Genomic DNA, 21795 nt, shown 5'->3' on the forward strand with positions numbered 1-21795 from the left:
GGAAACACATTCCAAGAAGGTGAGTAGCAATGCAATGTATCACTGACTAGACCTCACAGTGAGTGCGAGTGCTGGTTTATATGGTTTCCATAATAAGTACTGTACTTACAGGTGTGTGTGATTAGAATTCTGGTGATTGAGATCGTGTGGGTGGAGTGATGGAATCTGGTGTTGTGGTGTTGGCTGGTTCTGTGACATAAGGGTGATGATGTTTTGACAATTATTTGTATTATTATTTTAAATATGCAGACCATATGTTGGTAACAGGGTTGATAACATGGGCAAGTTTATGTTGTCAAACTCAAAAAATGAATACAAAAATTAAGATAGAAGTATTTATTTTAATATAATATAATCAATTAGTTTTTATTATTATTATTGCATCTATTTTTAAAATTCATTTGCAAACAGCAAAAGTTCGAAAAACAGGTCTGGGAAAAGACCAAAAAAATTAAAAAAATTAAAGATTTAAATGCTACCATGCTAATACTAACAATAAAGTTATTGAAGTTAATATATCTTTTTCGTTATCTTAATCTCAAATACCATGCCAATGTCCCAGCTAGTCAACTTTTAGGCTGCCAGAATGTTATAACCCTGTGTTTGATAATTTATCCATCAGCAATCCTTCAAGAGATAAGGTCATTAAACTTAAATATATTCTAAACAAATAATAACTCAGATAAAAATCATGTTTCATGCTAGGAAACTCAATGACATGGAAACAAACAAATGATAGCAACCCTACATCAACAGAACACTAATTAACCTTCTCCCTTGCAAATCAATACATGGTACAGGCTCTTTTTAACTGAGGAGTAATTATCAGCCTGTATTCATCTGCCTAATGAAACAATGCTTTGTTTCGCCTGCAGCAAAAGGAAAAAAAAAAAAAAGTTAATTGAGTTCTCATTTGTGAAGCAGATGTGTGCTGCTGTCTGTCTGTCTGTGGAGATGAAGGCTGTTCGTTGTGCACTGTTTACATTGGAAACGCTCATTCTCCTCCCACTTTTAGTCCGTACCACTTCCGAATTAGGTTATTTTTCCTAGTCACCATGACAGCCTGCCCTTGCTTAATGGTAAAACTGAGCTTGAGCAACTGATAATAAGAAATGTCCATTACTTGTTATTTAACATAGTGCAGCTACTTTTACACTTCTATGATAGCATGATTACATCAATAACATGCAAAGTCAATGTGCAATGGTGCTCATAACCCATTTTCTGTAACGTGACATATTTCAGTGAAATACATTATCCTATAAGAAAATAAAATGTAGGACGGGACTTGAAAATACAAAGTGGACATTTGTGTATTAATTATGTTAAGAAAAATAATAGTATATCAATATAATAATAATAAAAAAACCTCCAGAATTTAATATAAAAACAAACATCATTCAAAAGTTTGGGCTTAGCAAGATTTTTTTTTTTTTTTTTGTGAATATTTTTGTTCAGCAGGGATATATTAATTTCATCATAAGTGACAGGCAGGACGTTTAAATTGTTACATAAGATTTCTGTTCTGTTCTGAATGCTGTTTCCACAAAAAATGAATTAGGAAACACTTGACACACATATGATCAATTAACAGCATCAATATATTTAATAAATAAGTAAAACTTTAGTATGTTTAACATTTAACTGATGACTTAATTTGACACATTCACTCTCCTAAAAAAAGTCCAGTTTAAAACCTCTGGAACAAATTGTTTTTGTAAGAGAAACTAAGCATCCTGAAAACAACATGGTCTCACAGACAGTAGTTTATTTGAAATGCTTTGAGACAATTGATACAAAAAAAAAAAAAAAAAAGATAAAGGAAAGAACCCAAATATAAAAGGAAAGCTGGCAGCTTTAAAAGTTTAAAATACAGACATTGTTTAAATAATCCGAACAACTGCTGGAACCAGGGTGGGATGAATGATTCATGAAGGCACTATTGAGTGTACAACTAATGTTGGTTTGAGCCTTTCTTTCTTTCATTCATTTTTATTCTGGTATAACACACTATAATTAGGACTTCTGAGAGGGTAGAAATCTGTTGAGACCACGTTACCTTAAGCCAATACTGCGCTACAAGATGATACCAGTAGTTAAGACTCAAGGAACCTGTTCTTGACTAATCAGGCCTCATACAGTAGCAGACAGAAACAGGATCATGGAGGTCATGGTCTTCAATTCAAAAGTCTTAGTGATCAGTGTAACCTCCATTTCATTATTTTAGAGTCTTCAGGAGTTGTGAACTTGTGATGGAAAAAATGAGCAATAAAAAAAAAAGAAAGCAAGCACCAGTGGAATTCTCAAAAGTGTCTATTTTCTAAATAACTAATTTTAAACTCTACAGCTTTGAATTTCTTACAACCATTTGGTCCAATTACATAAAATATACATGTAAATACAATTTGTACAGATATGAAATCTGTTTTACCACTTTCTAACCTCTGGCTACAATACCTTTACTAAAGTCTGTAAACACTGTTTATGGCATTCTATTAAAAATCAATGTACACAATGCAAGAAAGTGTTAAGAATTCACAAAACCACAGTTAGTAGTAAAATAAGGAGGTGCTCCTAATGTACCAAATGTCTGGTACAAAAAGTACCCTTTTGACCCTGTTCAAAATCCATATTTCTCAACAATGACTGATGGCCAAAAAGCTTCTGTCATTTTCTTTTGGAAGGCATGATGAATTATGTGATAATTTGATGTTTATGTCACAAGTTTTTTCACTGCTGTGAAAGTCCATAAAAAGATACTGGGCTCAAAGTGGCTCGATACCGAGCCTCGTGATCACTGTGTAAAGTCTCTCTCAAAAAGAAAAGAAAAAACAAACAAACAAAAAAAACACGCTCTATTTCCCTCAAGCCCTCTAGTCTAGGACCTCCAGGCATTTTGTCCACATTCTAGATGTCCTCTTCTTCTCTTCCCAGTGAAAGTGACAGAACATTACATGAACAGGCCAAACGACACTTGGACCATGCTAATGTATACTCTAGTTTACTTTTGGATAGATTTTCTCGTAAAAGAAGTTCTGAGCCAGCAGGTAAAGCTCTCCATCTTTTTCCCTGACGCTGTGAGCACGCACAAACTGAAACTGTTCCAGCGCAAACTCATAGAACTCGTTCTCCATCTTCCATATGTTGGACTGCTGCAGCTTTGAGATGGACTCTTTAGTAGGAGGTTTCTTCTCGCTTGTTTTCCTCAAGTGAGATTTCTTACCTGCAATTAAAGTCAAAGACATAATAAAATGCAGGTCACTCAGGAGGTTTAACTGGTTAGTATCATTTAAAGGTGCCCAAGAATGCTTTTTCACAAGATATAATATAAGTCTAAGGTGTCCCCTGAGTGTGTCTGTGAAGTTTCAGCTCAAAATACACCATAGATTTTTTTTAAATTAATTTTTTTAACTGCCTATTTTGGGGCATCATTAACTATGCACTGATTTTTTCAGCGCGCCGCCCCTTTAATTTGCGTGCTCCCTGCCACACAAGCTCTCGATTATATTACAGCACATTTACAAAGTTCACACAGCTAATATAACCCTCAAATGGATATTTACAAGATGTTTGTCATGCTTGCTGTATGCATGCTTCGAATTATGTGAGTAAAGTATTTATTTTGATGTTTATATTTGATTCTCTATGAGTTTGAGGCTGTGCTCCATGGCTAACGGCTAATGCTACACTGTTGGAGAGATTTATAAAGAATGAAGTTGTGTTTATGAATTATACAGACTGCAAGTGTTTAAAAATGAAAATAGCGACGACTCTGGTCTCCGTGAATTCAGTAAGAAACGATGGTAACTTTAACCTCATTTAACAGTACATTAGCAACATGTTAACGAAACATTTAGAAAGTCAATTTACAAATATCACTAAAAATATCATGCTATCATGGATCATGTCAGTTATTATTGCTCCATCTGCCATTTTCGCTGTTGTTCTTGCTTACCTAGTCTGTTGATTCACCTGTGCAGATCCAGACGTTACTGGCTGCCCTTGTCTAATGCCTTTCATAATGTTGGGAACATGGGCTGGCATATGCAAATATTGGGGCGTACACCCCGACTGTTACGTAACAGTCTGTGTTATGTTGAGATCTGCGTGTTTTCCGGAAGTCTTTTAAACAAATGAGATTTACATAAGAAAGAGAAAGCAATGGAGTTTGAAACTCAATGTATGTCTTTTCCATGTACTGAACTCTTGTTATTCAACTATGCCGAGGTAAATTCAAATTTTGAATCTAGGGCACCTTTAAAAAAATCATTCAATGCTAAATATTTGAATAAGACTTAAACACATGAGGGGCCTTTTAATAGATAATATATTGAACTTCAAGTTAAATATGAGCTCAGAAATCATAATTACAATGTGATGCATGTTAAAGTGATTTTGGTTGAGAAAAAAAATTGATGTTAAGCAATTTCACATATCAATATTTTCATTTCCTAACAGAAACGGGAAGCTTTTTAGTGCCGGTTAAAAAAAAAAAAAAAAAAAGCATTTGTACATGCCCACAACTCAAAGTATTGGTTCAAAGGAAATCCTGAGTTTTCCCACTGCTTAAATAATGTAGGCAGCAACACTTAAAGTATAGGGCCCTTATGAATTTCATTCTTTCACGGAACACAAAAGGAGAAATTTGAACTTCTGGCTGTTCCTCTCACAAAATATCATATTCACCATTTGTGTTACATTGAAGAAAGAAAGTCAGGTTTGGAATAAAAACATGTAGTAGTAGAGAAGAGAGCAGAATTGTTATTTTTGGTTGACCTATTCCTTTAATCCTTAGACAAGGGCCAAGTACCTGTGCGGTAGAGCTCAGTTGCTCCTCTGAAGAAACGTGGCAGCGCTGCCTCAAGCATCATGATAAAATCTTCCAGCTCCTCAGTCACTCCCACAAGCAGATATTCATTCACCAAATTATACTTGGCCTGCTCAAGAGCCCACCTACTGCCAACATTCCTGCATACAACGACAAACAACATCATTTCCAGCTCCTACATAGTTTTGAGAACAAATCAGTAAAAGGTGATTCAATCAATTTATCTAATGAGAAAGACAGTTAAATGACAGAGTAACAGACTGCTCATATTACCCACCAGCACTCCGAGTAATGGCCACAGAAGAACGGGATCTGTAACCAAAGCTTCTCAGGAGTGCAATCAGAACCTCCTGACGATACACACTCATCAAACGTCTGAAACACAAGCACACACATTGCATCTCAGCATTCATATGGTGAGAACATGAAATGTTGCTTTTCATAATGGAGGCATTATCAAATATTGTAAGATGAAAACATTCAAATACAATACCTTTTTGTCCCCCTGCTTTCTCCGTCTGAGACCTGGCCGATAATCATCTCCAAATCGGAGAAAATAGTAGTAAGACACCAACCTCTCGATGGGGTCCCGTACAATGTTGATGTAAACCGGCTTCCCCTTGATACCAAACCTATTTGGAAAAAAAAAAATTATATCTTTTTTTATTTTATTTTTTTTAAATACAAATTTTGTTAATTACAAATTATATTATTCACATAATCTGAGTGAAAAGTTGAATTTCTTAAAAATTTTAAATGTGTTTTGATGACTCTATAGATGTGTGCGTCATATTGTGGTTACACCAAATAAACTCCACGAATGTGTGCAAAATAAACTAAAATAATAAATTAAAGACTTCAAATCTATAAAGATAAATGCATTTTCCAACCAGTATAACCAGCAGTGAAAAAAATTAAATAATAATAATATGAATTTAAGAATTTCTCAAAGGATTAGTTCACTTCTGAATGAAAATTTCCTGATAATTTACTCACCCCCATGTCATCCAAGATGTTCAGTCAAAGAAAGAAAGACATGAAAACATTTGATGAAAACATTCCAGGATTATTCTCCTTATAGTGGACTTCAATGGTCTCTCCAAACGGTTGAAGGTGAAAATTAGTTTTAGTGCAGCTTTAAAGGGCTTTAAAGGTGCCGTAGAATGTGTTTTCAAAAGATGTCTAAGGTGTCCCCTGAATGTGTCTGTGAAGTTTCAGCTCAAAATACCCCAGATTTTTTTTATTCATTTTTTTAACTGCCTATTTTGGGGGATCATTAAATATGCACCGATTCAGGCTGTGGCCCCTTTAAATTCTTGTGCTCCCCGCCCCCAAGCTCGCGACTGCTTTAAACAGCATAAAACATGTCTAATCGCGCAAGTATGGTATTTATTTGGATGTTTACATTTGATTCTGAATGAGTTTGACAGTATGCTCCGTGGCTAAAGCTAACATTACACACTGTTGGAGAGATTTATAAAGAATGAAGTTGTGTTTATGAATTATACAGACTGCAAGTGTTTAAAAAATGAAAATAACGACAGTCTTGTCTCCGTGAATACAGTAAGAAACGATGGTAACTTTAACCACATTTAACAGTACATTAGCAACATGCTAACAAAACATTTAGAAAGACAATTTACAAATATCACTAAAAATATCATGGATCATGTCCGTTATTATTGGTCCATCTGCCATTTTTCGCTATTGTCCCTGCTTGCTTGGACTCTTGTTATTCAACTATGCCAAGGTAAATTCAATTTTTAATTCTAGGGCACCTTTAAATGATACCAGCAGATGAGGAATAAGGGTCTTATCTAGCAAAACAATCTGTCATTTTCTGCCTTCCATATTCTAAAACGGAACTGGCCCCGCGTTAGGACAGGCTTTTTGAAGAATAAGGAAAGCGGAAGCACTTGCAAGGTGATCATTTGTGTTTATAAAGCATATACATTTGTATTTTTTTAGAAAATGACAGATCGTTTCGCTAGATAAGACTCTTTTTCCTCATCTGGTATTGTTTAAAGCCCTTTGAAGCTGCACTGAAACTGTAATTTTGACTTTCAACCATTTGGAGACCACTGAAGTCCATTATAAAGAGAATAATCCTGAAATATTTTCATCAAAAACCTTAATTTCTTTTCGACTGAAGAAAGAAAGACATGAACATCTTGGATGACATGGGGGTGAGTAAATTATCAGGAAATTTTATTTGAAAGTGGACTAATCCTTTAACTACTTGATATATGTTCCTTTTCCTTTTATGACAGCAAAACAAACTCCACAAATTTGTGCAAATAAATATAAAATAGAATATTCAGTTCGGTTTCAGGCTGTTCCAAAATAAAGGCTTGTTTCATTTTTAACCACTAGAGGACAGAAGCACCTAAATGTATCTTCTCACATCAGTCAATTATGTAGCTGTCTGATGGGCATCTTTTTTTTAGGAACAGACAACAATGAATTTAATATTTTGATAAGGAAATTACTTACAGTGATTGTTATTATAGTTTTATATTAATACAGCAAAAACTCACTTTGTGAAGTCCAAGTAGGCGACATGGCCATGGTAGAAACCTGGTTTCATTTCTCTCCAGGACGTCACGTTCCTTACAAACCTCATCTGTAAGCACAAGATAACACATTCAATTTGTCTCTGTGCACAGTTTATAAACCACTAAATTTATTTTAATGCATGTGTGATATGCCCCCATCATTCAAGCATCAACGATATCCAAATCTCAAATAACAATCTCGCACTGACGTACTGCATCTGTCACAGGCTGCTGAACAAACCAGCCAAGTGACTACTTAATACAAACCTGACACAAACACATTTCAGCAATGTTTTCTCCAAACATCCTCCCCATAGTCCCACAGCTATACTCCCCCGGGAGGGGAAAGGTTGTACCACCTGCATCGTCGACAGGCTTTATTGAAAGCTAGACTGGATATTACCTTGGCAGAATCGCTCACAAATAACACCTTTCCTCCCTCTGCTCCAAGGCATTTTATTTTGCGGATGCCAATGACGTGAATACAAATGCAAACGTATGCTCATGATCGCAGTCCGACACAGCCACACGTTGAGTTGAATAATGTTGACATGTGTGAAGTCAAAATGATGCAGGAACGCTTTTTGTTGAAGGTAACGCTTTCAACACTGCAAATAAAACAGCTGCATTTGTCAAAACCTGAGATTGATTTCCGTTAGCTGACAACACGTTCCTCTATATAGCCTAACAATACATATGATGAATAGAGAATTGCATTTCTTTGCTGCTGTCAACAAAATCTGCGCTTCATTCTTTTTTACCCCCTTGTTCTTCTTTTTTATCTCTAGGTTCAGCTTGTTCAACGCTGCTTGTCACACAAAGGCACAGCAGCAGTGTGGATATTGACAGTAGGCAATGAATAATGAAGGTGTAGCCAGAGATGAGACGGCTTGTTAGAGGCAGTGTGTGACAGAAACACAGGGCCGCTGCGCTGACATCACCTGAGAATTGAGCAAAAGACCATCACAATCTCATAAGTACAAGCGCCCTATACATCTGCATTCAGTCCAAACTGCACAATAGGTTTCTTGTGAGTGTCTGTAAAATGTGCCTAACAGCTGGCATATTCATAGATGCTGTCTGGCTATTTAATAATCATCTTGTGTAAGCATATTTAAGAATGAATGGCATGTTTTAAAACTCTGATCACCTGTGAGTATACTTAAAATATATTACTTTTTTTATTATTTAAAACTATTAAATAACTTACTTTTTTGTTAACTGATACTACCGTTCAAAAGTTGGATGTCTGTAAGATTTGTTTTAAAGAAATTTATACTTTTACTCAGCAAGGATTCATTAAATTGATCAAAAGTGACAGCAAAGCAATTTTTCATTGTTTAAATAATATAAATAATAGGTGTGTAACAATATATCATGTCACAATATATCGCAATACAAAAATGCAACAATATGTATTGTGGATAGTGACAAAATGTATTGTGTGTAGTTCACCCAAAATTAAAATCACTGTGTGAGGAAAAAATTCAAAGTTTACAGCATTTTAGTGTCACAACTACTACTACTACTATATATAATGTTGAATATAATGTATATTAATGCAATGATAATGCCAAATTACTTATTTTACCAGTAAAAAGTGACCTACATTATTTTAAATGTATCTAGTAAGTGACAGAATGCAAGCATATTCGTCTAAAACAGTGGTCTCAAACTGTCGGCCCGCGGGCCATTTATGGCCCGCCCTCCCCCTACACCCGGCCTGCAACTGATCTCAAAAGTAAAACATAATCCGGCCTGCTAAATTATTATTATTTTATTCTTGTTCTCTAGTTGTCTCATACCATATTCCACATGCAAAGAAAAAGTCGCCGTTCTAAGGGACAATTCACAGGTATCTCGTCAAATGAGCGGCCACACCGCTTTCTCCTTCTTTCCAAAGCGCTTGAGCTCCCGTGGCGTCTGTCGTTGCTATGGAACCATGAACTGCGCTCTCCACGATAACGAAGTTTCAGCAAAAGAAAAAATGATTTCTAGCCCTTGCATTAGCTCTACTACTAATATATATATATATATATATATATATATATATATATATATATATATATATATATATATATATATATATATATATATATATATACACCTACAAGATTATTAGGAACACCTGTTCAATTTCTCAATGCAATTATCTAATCAACCAATCACATGGCAGTTGCTTCAATGCATTTAGGGGTGTGGTCCTGGTCAAGACAATCTCCTGAACTCCAAACTGAATGTCAGAATGGAAAAGAAAGGTCATTTAAAGGTACAATATGTAAAATTTTTGCAGTAAAATATCCAAAAACCACTAGGCTAGTGTTATATATTTTGTCCAGCTGATTACTAACAATATCTCTAATGTTTTCAACTACTTGTAAATCATGAGAAAATTCCCATTCTAAACAGTGACACGGGGCAGTGCAGTCGCCTGTCAATGACGTCAGTTACCCTTTGTTACCGCCTTTACTGACGTAGAAACCACATGACAACAGTGCCGTGGACAAATGCGGAAGTAAGTGTCTAGCGTCCAGCAAACCACTAGCTTGCTTCAAGCAGTTCCTTATTTACTTCTTGCACGTTTTATGGTGGATTGTGTTACTTATTTATGGAACATAATTACTGTTTACCATCTGCCGCTGGTTCTGTCGACAAGGACAGCTCCCCGTAAACTCATGACCGGAAAAGCGGAAGCGGCGCCGGCGACTGTGTCATAATAAAAGTCCCGCTGCTCGTGAGGTGTGTGTTGATCAATCGCTCCAGCTCCTCGTTCAGCTCCCGCAACACTCGGTCCTACTCTGCTTCATACTACAGTAACGTTAATAATCGCATCCACGAACATGAGTTCTTCCAGACTCCAATCTCTATTCTTTTGCACCGTCCGTTGAGATGGAGACCACATGTCCCAAGATTCTGCTCTAAAACTTGGCGTCTTCAAAACAAAGGCGTAGTTTGATTAGGCTTCTAGCGACCTCTAGCGGAAAAAAAATATCACAAACTGTACCTTTAAGCAATTTTGAGCGTGGCATTGTTGTTGGTGCCAGACGGGCCGGTCTGAGTATTTTACAATCTGCTCAGTTACTGGGATTTTCACGCACAACCATTTCTAGGGTTTACAAAGAATGGTGTGAAAAGGGAAAAACATCCAGTATGCGGCAGTCCTGTGGGCGAAAACGCCTTGTTGATGCTAGAGGTCAGAGGAGAATGGGCCGACTGATTCAAGCTGATAGAAGAGCAACTTTGACTGAAATAACCACTCGTTACAACCGAGGTATGCAGCAAAGCATTTGTGAAGCCACAACACGTACAACCTTGAGGCGGATGGGCTACAACAGCAGAAGACCCCACCGGGTACCACTCATCTCCACTACAAATAGGAAAAAGAGGCTACAATTTGCACGGGCTCACCAAAATTGGACAGTTGAAGACTGGAAAAATGTTGCCTCGATTTCTGTTGAGACATTCAGATGGTAGAGTCAGAATTTGGCATAAACAGAATGAGAACATGGATCCATCATGCCTTGTTACCACTGTGCAGGCTGGTGGTGGTGGTGTAATGGTGTGGGGGATGTTTTCTTGGCACACTTTAGGCCCCTTAGTGCCAACTGGGCATCGTTTAAATGCCACGGCCTACCTAAGCATTGTTTCTGACCATGTCCATCCCTTTATGACCACCATGTACCCATCCTCTGATGGCTGCTTCCAGCAGGATAATGCACCATGTCACAAAGCTCGAATCATTTCAAATTGGTTTCTTGAACATGACAATGAGTTCACTGTACTAAAATGGCCCCCACAGTCACCAGATCTCAACCCAATAGAGCATCTTTGGGATGTGGTGGAACGGGAGCTTCGTGCCCTGGATGTGCATCCCATAAATCTCCATCAACTGCAAGATGCTATCCTATCAATATGGGCCAACATTTCTAAAGAATGCTTTCAGCACCTTGTTGAATCAATGCCACGTAGAATTAAGGCAGTTCTGAAGGCGAAAGGGGGTCAAACACAGTATTAGTATGGTGTTCCTAATAATCCTTTAGGTGAGTGTATTATATATATATATATATATATATATATATATATATATATATATATATATATATATATATATATATAATATTATATTATATAGAAAAATATTTATGGAGATGAGAAATAAAAACCCGCCCTGTACAGCTATGATCAGCTGTTCGGCTGAGCTTTCGATGTTGTTAAGAAAAGGCTGATGCTCATCGGTTGGTCCTTGTCACATGAAAAGTTGATATGTTCTCATCTCGCCGCGGCATAGGCGCGCCGCACCACATGCGCGTCGCGACCGCGTCGCTTCTATTATGAGCCTGTTTGCCTAAATTACAGTAAAGGCACTCCCGCAAGTAGCGAGAGTCGATTTTAAACCACCGAAACGCGTCCGATGCGCATCAAACGGCATCTTGGACCAATGCGGCTCAGCTTTGTGAGCAGAAGCGTTGCCAGGTGTCTGGCAAGAAATATAATAGTGTACAAATGTATTCAGGGATTGCATTTGTTCAGTATTGTTCAGTGCAAGATTTTGATGCTATTTAAGCTAAAATAAAGTAAAACTACTGATAACAATGATAGAGACACTGCTGTTTACATTTTTTTTTTTTTAAGTATGGCAAAAATATTTTAGGCAAGGCAAGGCAATTTTATTTGTATAGCACATTACACAATGGTAATTAAAAGTGCTTTATATAAAGAAGAACCAAATACATAATAAAAATGGAACGCATAAGAAATAGAAATCAGGGAATTCCGCTATCTGGATGGAAGAGTTGCGGATCTAAATTTTAGAAATGAAATTTGAAGTAAATGAAAAACAATGCAAAGGAAAGTAAATTTTCAGAAATTTTGCGCTTTCTTGTGTTTGAATATTAAAATGGCCCTCCTATGAGGTGTCAATCACAGAAATGGCCCCCAGCCAATTTGAGTTTGAGACCCCTGGTCTAAAATAATTTTGTATTGTCAGAATCATGAATATTTTTATTCTGGCATCACCATCGTCCTGTGCATTGGGTTACCAGCACTTGGAGTATCGCGATAATATCGTATCGTGAGTTCAGTATCGTGATATGTATCTAATCGTGACATGAGGGTATCGCTAGACCCCTGATAAATAATATGAATATGCTGCTGTTTTAAACTTTCTATTCATCAAAGAATCCTGGAAAATAATAATAATAATAATTTTTCAACACTGATAAGAAGAAAAGTTTCTTCAGCACAAATTCAGCATATTAGAATGATTTCTGAAGGATCATGTGACACTGAAGACTTAATTATAGACTTTCTATATATTAAAATAGTAAGCAGTTATTTTAAATTGTACTTATATTTCACAATATTATTGTTTTTACTGTATTTTTGATCACTGTATACAACAAGGCAATGTTCTGACTGGAGCTTCCATTTCCAGTGTGATGAATAAATCGCAATATTTCATGACATTTAGAGTGGTCTCATATAAAGTACATTTTAAATGAACCAAACCCTGTTATGGGCTTAAAATGGGAAGGAATTTTGCACACAAAATTGGATTAAAATGTTAAATGACCTCATCATAGTATTTAAAGAAATGGCTATAATTTTGATGTAATGCGAACTGATGTAATGGACATGTTACCTGGTCCTGCAGGGACATGACCGGATTGTTCTTGGTGGTGTTGATGTGGAGAACATGAAAGCGGTTCTTTCCGCACAGGTCATATGCGATGTTGGTGAAGGATGTGCTGGCAGTCTTGGGCACACGGTTATAGATGATGACCAGATCCTCAATTTCAGGCAATGCTGGAGAGTCCCGCAGGCTGTCCCGTGTCTGTCTCTGCTCCACTTCTCGCACCTCGTGTCTGGCCATGGTGCGCTCTGCAGGAAAAAAGAATGCATCTTTATTTTTTTTTTATTATATCAAACAATAACACTTAAAATGTGAATATGCTATTGTAGAATTTCTACAGTCATACTTCATCAGGGTAGACAAAAACAAAACATTGTTCAGTTCATCTTTGTACACATTTAAAAAAAGCATCTCAAACATCTCATTATGCCATGTTATGCCTGACATTTAGAAATAAATTGAGTTCATCTGACCTTAGATTGTAATAAATAATGCCATTAAAGATACAGTGTGTATTTTTTTTTCTATTTTAAACTACTTCTATAAGCAAGATGATCAAAGTTTTATTTTATGGAGAACTGACTACAATTCCAAAGTACTGGTAATTCCAAAGGACAGCAAGCACATAAGAACAAGACTACGCAAACCCATCCATCCATTAAATGTAAGTAGTTGGAAAACTTGTTAGAGAAAAAGAGAGAGAGATACTTCAGCCTATAAATCTGGGGCAGCTAAAGATCAGTAAAGTTCCCAACAGGCTCTTCAGCCACCTGTTGATTTAGGTGACAGAAAACAGCAGCAGGATGAAAGGCCTGAATAATGGAGCGCGAAGAGAAAACAAAGCAAGCAGTTTCAGCAGCAGAGCGTGTTTTGCTTTATGTACACACACACTCAAGCACAATAACTTCACTGCTGGTATTAAGACGTCAGGAGAATTCTGTACCATAAAAACGCTCAGTTTTCAGTTTCAATGTACTTTACTGGCATGACAAATAATTGTACATTTATATTGTCAAAAAATTTGCAGCTCAGTTGCTTAAAGAAAACGGGGCAAAAAACAGTCTAAAGTAATGTACACATGACAAAATATATAGTATAAAGTAATAATGTTGTAATAAATGTTGTAATTACACTTTATATTCTGAATAATATCCAAGCAAATCTGCAACCTCTCACAGTTCCCCTGTCTCCTGGACTCCATTTCCCAAGATCCTCCTGTATCCACATCTGCACTCACTTCCTCGTCATCTCCCCGTCATCACGGATTAACTGCACCTGTTCCTGCTCATCTGCACTCCCTATATAATCGACTCACTCCCTTCACTCCTTGTCTGTCCTATTGTTAGTTAACCGTGTTTGGTTGTGTGTAATTCTCCTTCGTTGTAAATAAATACTCTTAACTGTGGATTTCCTTGAACGTCTCATCTCTACAACAGCCAACCATAACAGAAGGACAGACCAAACCGTTGGATATCCACAGTTCAATATGGGTATATTCCTAGTCCCAGTGCCCTCCAGAAAACGCCAGCCCAGACTCTCCGTAGAAGATGGAGGAATAGAGGAATTTGCTGAGTTGTCTTCTCAGGTGAGTTGGCCAGATGCAATTTTAAATTCTTGCTTTCTGAGGGGTCTGGATGAGGATACAATCCGCTTTTGTGAACCTGAGTGTCGATATTCCTTAGTCGATTCTATTAATCTGGTTCTGTCCCTCAATGGTTCCGAATTTGAAATTGAAGAGGTTCATAGACGATCGTACTTTCCTCATCCAGCTCCCTCAGAGGCAACGGTGGCCTGGCCAGCTCACCAGCCACCAATTTCCTCCACCTATCGCTCCAGTGGGTGTGCACCAGGGCTCCAGCCTAATACAATGGCCAAGCCATCCAAAAGAAGGGCCAACAAGAGGTCCAGACGGGCAAAGAGACCAGCCCTCCTCGAGCCCGCTCCAGTCTTCGCCGAGCTCGCTTCAGCCGTCCAAGAACCGCCTTCAGAGGAGGGATGGCTAATAGACTTTTGGGCTGAACCAGCAGCCCCAACCTTCGCCGAGCCCACTCCAGCCACCGAGGAGCCCGCTCCAGCCTGCCTTCCAGTTCCTGCCCACAGGTCCAGTCTTACCACCTGGGGAAGTCCTGGGGGGGCGCCTACTGCCCCTGACCTGCCATGGCCGCCCACAGCCTCTGACCCGACATGACTACCTGGACCCATGGACCTGCCCTGGAGACCACTCCTCTCCCTGCACCTGCGTGAGGTCTCTAGGGTGCCCACCCCCCCCTCCCGGTTGTTCCATCTACGGTGCGAGGGGGAGGTACTGTCACAGAGACTGTCTCCCAGACTCCATTTCCCAAGATCCTCCTGTCTCACCTGTTCTCACCTGTTCCTGCTCATCTGCACTCCCTATATAATGGACTCACTCCCTTCACTTGTTGTCTGTCCTATTGTTAGTTAACCGTGTTTGGTTGTGTAATTCTCCTTCGTTGTAAATAAATACTCTTAACTGTGGATTTCCTTGAACGTCTCATCTCTACAACAGCCAACCGTAACACAACCCACCATTTGAGAATCCACCATTTGAGTCTACACCTTCAGAGATAACTTAAAAATTCCGCTTTTTTCAGTTACACTTTATTTTACAGTATGTGCACTTTCAGTGTACTTACCAAGAAAGTACCTAATAATACAAGGTAACTACATGGGTTAAGATTAGGTTTAGGGGTAGGTTTATTACTGAGTTATTGTAATTAGTACAAGTAATATAAGTATATACACTGTAGTATGTACATGTACATGTACTTTTTCATATTTCATAGATCTTCAGTTACATTCTGGGAGCTGCAACATTTGACGCAGTGATGACAGAGACTACACAAGATGATATCAGTGACAATTCATACCACCTCAACTCAAATGATGAACAGTTCACAAATTATAAAATCTAAAGCCTATATATAGAATCTGTTTCAAAATAAGCTTCATACATAAATAATACACATAAAAAGTAATAATTAAAGATAAATAATTGTCAGTTAACTGCATCAACCAAAATGCCCACATCAGTGTACTGCTAATGATAAATTATGCATATTTGCTTTAGACATACATTCTTACTTTAAAAAGGAACTGCAAATGTTTTTTTAAATACATTTTCAACTATTACACATCAAAGTTTCGTAGCTGTTTCCAATCTTCAAAACCTCCCATAGAAGGAAGGCTCATTGTTCCTCAAGCTCAATGTGTGTCCCGAGTGAAGGACGGTGTGTCACCAATGAGATTCAAGGTTCTATATTTTAGCCTATCAATCTGTTCCTTTCTGACCAAACTGTTAAAGGCTGTGCGTTCTGAGCTGGACGCCTTCTACCATATAAAGTGAGCACTGCTCACAATTCTTCAGTGCCCTGGAGGTGCTTTCAAAGGACACCAGTCTCAAGGGACCAACACTCAACAACAAAACAAGAATTCTCTTGTGGTTCACATGGAGCCAAGAGGGTTCAGGATGAAAACACCAAACATTACAGTTCCATTTACAATACCATTTTACTAAAATAAATAAATAAATAAATAAATAAACTGCATTACCATCTGATGCATCACTGTGCCAAGAGAACACAAAAAGTAAAATTAATTAAAATAATTTAATATTTAGTTAATAATTTAAAATAGTTAAAGGGTTGGTTCACCCAAAAATGAAAATTGTCAACATTTACACATTTTGTTCCAAACCTGTATTTTTCTTCTTCTGTGGAACACACAAGACATTTTGAAGAATGTTGGTAACCAAAAAGTATCAGTTCCCAATGACTTACAATGTATTTGCTGTCCATAAAATTTAAAGGTCCTGTTTTTCGTGGTTTTTTTGAAGCTTTGATTGTGTTTATAGTGTGCAATATAACATGTGTTCATGTTTTGCGTGTAAAAAAACACAGTATTTTTCACATAATTTACTTATCTGTATACCGCTGTTTCCACTGTCATAAAAACGGGCTGATGACTTCCTTGTTCTATGCAGTCCCTCCTTCAGAAATACGTAACGAGTTCTGATTGTGCCAGCGGTTCCTGCGTTGTGATTCAACAGCAGCTTAGCGCTCCTTGCCCGGAAAGGTCACGCCTCTTACCATAACGTGGAGATGCACGCGCTCAGTGTTATTGTAAACATGTCTTTAATTTTACCCTATCAATTTGAGCCAGAATCAGACCTGGTGATTGGACTGCGGGATGAAAATAACAGCGTTTCGACGACATGGCGACAAACACACTCTACAAACGCAACTCTTGTGTATTCCTGTGGGCGGAGGTTAGTCAAAAAACTGTTTTAGTGACGTCATTAAAGAAGGAAGTAGAGGGATGTAGTCCAAACTGGCCGTTCGATGTAGGCGACTTCTGTTAAATAAAATATCTCGCTTGGCATTGAACTTTGAGCTTTAAAATTTTACAGATTTTATTTATACTCTAACAACAACATTACACACTAACTAAAGTTTGAAACATGGGATCACGAAGAACGGGACCTTTAAGCCAATCAGAACCAAAACTGTTTGGTTACTAGCATTCCTTAATTTTGTGTTCCACAGCAGAGAGTCAAACAAGTTTGGAATGACAGGAGAGTGAGTAAATGATGACAGAACTTTCATTTTTGGGTGGACTAACCTTTATAATATTCCTATTTTAATAGATTAAAATTAAAACAGCATATCTTCTGAAGTGTAAATAAACTAAATAACAGTGGAATTTTACGCTTCATGTACTAATAATGGAAATCAGCAATCCTGCGAAACAAAAGCCAAGCAAAAAATAATGAAATCTTTCCCCAGTCATCGCACTGTATCATACGCTCATTTTCCACACAGCAATTACACAAAACTCAGTATGCTAATAGACTCATCAGTCTTCAACAGTGCACGCCTACCAGCGCATAAAATAAGCCACTTAAAATATTGATCAAGTCTTAACAAGCCTCTATGCATCAGCCGTACTGCTCTAAAGCATCTACCGCTGAGGACCCTAACCACACTCAGCCTGACATCCCATCTACATGACCAAACTAGCACACTCCCTTCAATCAACAAAGCCGTCCACACTGTGATGGACACAAAACACCAAAACTAGAATGTTCCCCTAACACATCCCTCATGTGACACTGAAGACTAGAGTAATGGCTGCTAAAAATGCAGCTTTTCCATTACATGAATAAATTACATTTTAAAATAGATTAACGATTATTTTAGAACAACTATTTTAGATTTTACTAACATTTTGCAATATTACCGTTTTATTGTATTTTTGATCAAAGGCTTTAAACATTAAAAAAAAAAAAAAAAATTGATTGTGGAATGATTGTGACTGATTGTGGAAGTTAAGGATATACTATGACCAATCCATAAGAAAAACCATATGGACGCCATCATGGAAGACACGAAAATACATAAATGTGTTTTACAATATGCAAGTGCATTGAGGGTGCAACAGAGCACTCGTCCACACACTTTTGATATAATTCTAATATAATTTTACAATACAAGTACAGAGTAATATTAAACCTGCAGTCTGTAAGTTTTGCCTCTTTGTCGCCATCTCTGTTTGAAACTTGCAATTGCAGTTATTTGCTGAATTATCATCTTTACATGGGTTGTGCGTTGGCATGGCTCTTCAGCATGGATGAATCTAATGCTGTCAGTCACCACATCAGTGTGGATACTGTACTTCTGAATCACAGTTTCTACGTCTTGGAAGTACGACCAAAATAAGAATTTTCACCAGGAAGTGTCATCTGAACAAGTAACATGTCTGCCACTTTTGTTCTAACCAACTGAGAAAAAAAGCATTTCAATAAATCGCGCTGCCAATGTAGGGCTGGGTGATATATCGCATGCAATTGTCACTCGCATTTCGTCAGTAAAGCCGGTTCCCTGATTACCGCTAAATCACCATCACCTGCTTTCAAATGGAGCAGCATTTAATAGACAGACCCGTAGTTCACTGACAAGCTACACAATATCGCGTTCATTATCGAAGGCGATTCATCTGCGATAATGAACGCGATTTTGCGTAGCTTGTCAGTGATCTACGGTTCTGTCTATTAAATGCCGCTCCATTTGAAAGCAGGTGATGGCGATTTAGCGGTAATCAGGGAACCGCCTTTACTGACGAAATGCGCATGAAAATCGCATGCGATATATCGCCCAGCCCTATGCCAATGGTGATTAAATCTAACGATCGCTTAGCTTGGATAACGCCAAACCATGCAAATTATTATTATCGTTACACTTTTTTTCTCAAATTGGTAATGTTAACAACATCAGCATTGCATGACTGCGTATTTAGTGTGTATTAGCGTTACCTGTAGATTCAATTTCTGTAGCCACTCCACAGTCCGAAGACTTTTGCTTTTGACTACAGGTGAATCTCCAGTTGTTACTGATGATTGTCATTTGGACCTTTCTGGATTACAATCCGCCATCAAAATGATAAGTTTAATTATTGCAGCTGCTGTGAGAAAACGCAATAAATGATCCGTCACCGGACGTGACGTAATGACGCAAAGACGAACGGCTGCATGCTCGAATTTCCCACAAAGACCCACCAGTACCACAGAAAACATTATTACAAGCTTACCGTTGTGAATCGGGTTAAGGTAAGGAGATGGTTTTGAACACTGGCTGGTTTTGTACTTGCTCAAAAATTGATTTTGGATCATTTTAACCAAAAAAGTTACGGACTGCAGCTTTAATTAACAACATGTATTTACTATAAGGTTATGGCTAGGATTAGGGTTTGGGGTTATTTATGCATAATTTAGTGTTATTACTATAGAAAGTGCATGTAAAGTGAAACTAAAATAAAGTGTTACCCAAAACACAATTAGTAATATTTTGTATAGGCTGTCCTTGACCATGAAATAGCGTCTACCGCACGAAAGACACAAAAGTTTATGATCATTATAAAATCACATACAAAAAGATAATGGCAACATGTAGTTTTGTTATGCTATTTTGTTCTGTGCATAGAGCTCAGCTGTACAGCAGTAAAAAAGGCATCATAGATAGAAGGCTGCGGGTGTAACAGGCAAGAAGTGATGAAGCCTGAAACTCGAGCTGTGCGTTTGTCCTCTGCAGCACTAACAGAAGGCTGAATCTGCTCATAACGGAGAGGGATGGAGATGGCTCAGTAGTGGCACTGCGCACAGCGTCCATTACAGCTTCACAGCAATCCAACTCCCTCCAGCTTCTTTACATAATCACAGCAGGAATGCATTTCTCTCACTCATGCATCTTACAGTTTTCATCTATCCGATGGAGGGGAAAAGCTCAGCCCTTTTTCCAGCAGAAGTATAGAGGGAGAGGCTAGCCGGCACGGTTGCACTGCCCGTCTTAATTAGTAAAACAGCCTGCTCTTTCCTGACACACAAACACCTTTCCAGGTGATTAAGCCTTTGATGGTGTTAAGAGGAGGATGCATAATTACAAGTGATGCTGTTTGAGGTGTTTTTGCTTTTGTAATGCAACCAAGGTCTGATGGGAGCTCATTAAAGTCTACGAGCATCTCTCGCTCTTTCTGGTTTCTGCTCTGCACAGTAGAGGGCAGCATTCTGCTACCAGGTAGCTGTGTAATTGGCAAGGGGTTCTGGGAGGGCTTTCCCTCATGGGGAGGCTCAGCAGGTTTCCTGGAGGTGTTTCATCCACTAATTAGATGGTTACTGATATAGAGATGTGGACAGCAGTTGAATTAGATCAACTGCTGTCCACATCTCTATATCAGTAACCTTATCTGATGGGGAGACAGAAACAAAATTGACTTTTTGTATAAAAGGATGTTGTATTGATCCTGTTATTAGTGTAAATTAGTAGTTCTGCAGAGTCAGAAATTAGCATTATCCTGGTTGCATCGACAAAAACCCAATTGTGATTATGAACAATATTTTCAACAGTGCTGCCAATTTAACAATTTTGTTGCTAAATTTAGCGACTTCCCCACCCCCTTTTTTTTCAAAAGCCTAGCAACAAATCTAGCAACTTCTTGGACAAACCTTATCTAGATTCCGTGACTCGCACGCTGATCTATATTTATATTAATATAGATCAGTGGACTCACCTGTATGACGTCATCTAGCGACCAGTTTTAACTACTTTCAACTGAAAGCAACTGGCAACACTGATTTTCAATAGTGTAGCGAAGTATGAAGCACTGCTCACACAGAAATCACTTCAAACCAAACATATTTTCATTGTTCAACATAGTGAACAAACCTTTCACCCTCATGAGAAACTATTCCTATTGAAATTACTGGATTTCACCCACAAAAATTTGCCAAAATACGGCAAATGTGACCGCACCTTTACACTGTAATGTGTGCATACAGAAGTTTAGGAGGTAGTGTGGCCTAGTGTTTAAGGACCTAGAGACTGAAAGCCTAGGGTGTAGACTCCAACCCTGCAAACTTCAAGATACATGAACAATCACAACGTGCTTACTTAAAGGGATAGTTCACCCAAAAATAGACATCCTTTATTCATTTACTCACCCTTATGGTGTTACTTGGCATGGCGTAGGGCTGACCGTTATATCGCATGCGATTGTCATGCGCATTTCGTCAGTAAAGCCGGTTCTCTGATTACCGCTAAATCGCCATCACCTGCTTTCAAATGGAGCGGCATTTAATAGACAGAGCTGTAGATCACTGACAAGTCACGCAATATCGCGTTCATATCACAGATGAAGCGCCTTCGCCTAGTTAAAAACCGGTAAGACTGTCTTTCATTTTAACACAAAATGATGCACTTGGTAGAATGTTC

General features: G+C 38.0%; 1 protein-coding gene across 2 annotated transcripts in view; it reads right to left on the minus strand.

The window, feature by feature from the left end:
* Positions 1 to 1748: 1748 nt before the first annotated feature.
* Positions 1749 to 21795, minus strand: part of hs2st1b (heparan sulfate 2-O-sulfotransferase 1b) — an 87279-nt gene continuing 67232 nt past the window's right edge. For both annotated transcript variants that reach the window (XM_048199633.1, XM_048199634.1), the window contains exons 2-7: positions 13025 to 13263; positions 7366 to 7451; positions 5322 to 5460; positions 5106 to 5203; positions 4811 to 4968; positions 1749 to 3223 (exon numbers count right to left, since the gene is read on the minus strand). In XM_048199633.1, coding sequence (XP_048055590.1) covers positions 2997 to 3223; positions 4811 to 4968; positions 5106 to 5203; positions 5322 to 5460; positions 7366 to 7451; positions 13025 to 13263 — 947 coding nt within the window. In that variant the 3' untranslated portion in view covers positions 1749 to 2996. The remainder of the gene's footprint in view (positions 3224 to 4810; positions 4969 to 5105; positions 5204 to 5321; positions 5461 to 7365; positions 7452 to 13024; positions 13264 to 21795) is intronic.

This window comes from Megalobrama amblycephala, linkage group LG8 (assembly GCF_018812025.1).
Source record: "Megalobrama amblycephala isolate DHTTF-2021 linkage group LG8, ASM1881202v1, whole genome shotgun sequence".
Classification (NCBI taxonomy): Eukaryota; Metazoa; Chordata; class Actinopteri; order Cypriniformes; family Xenocyprididae; genus Megalobrama; species Megalobrama amblycephala.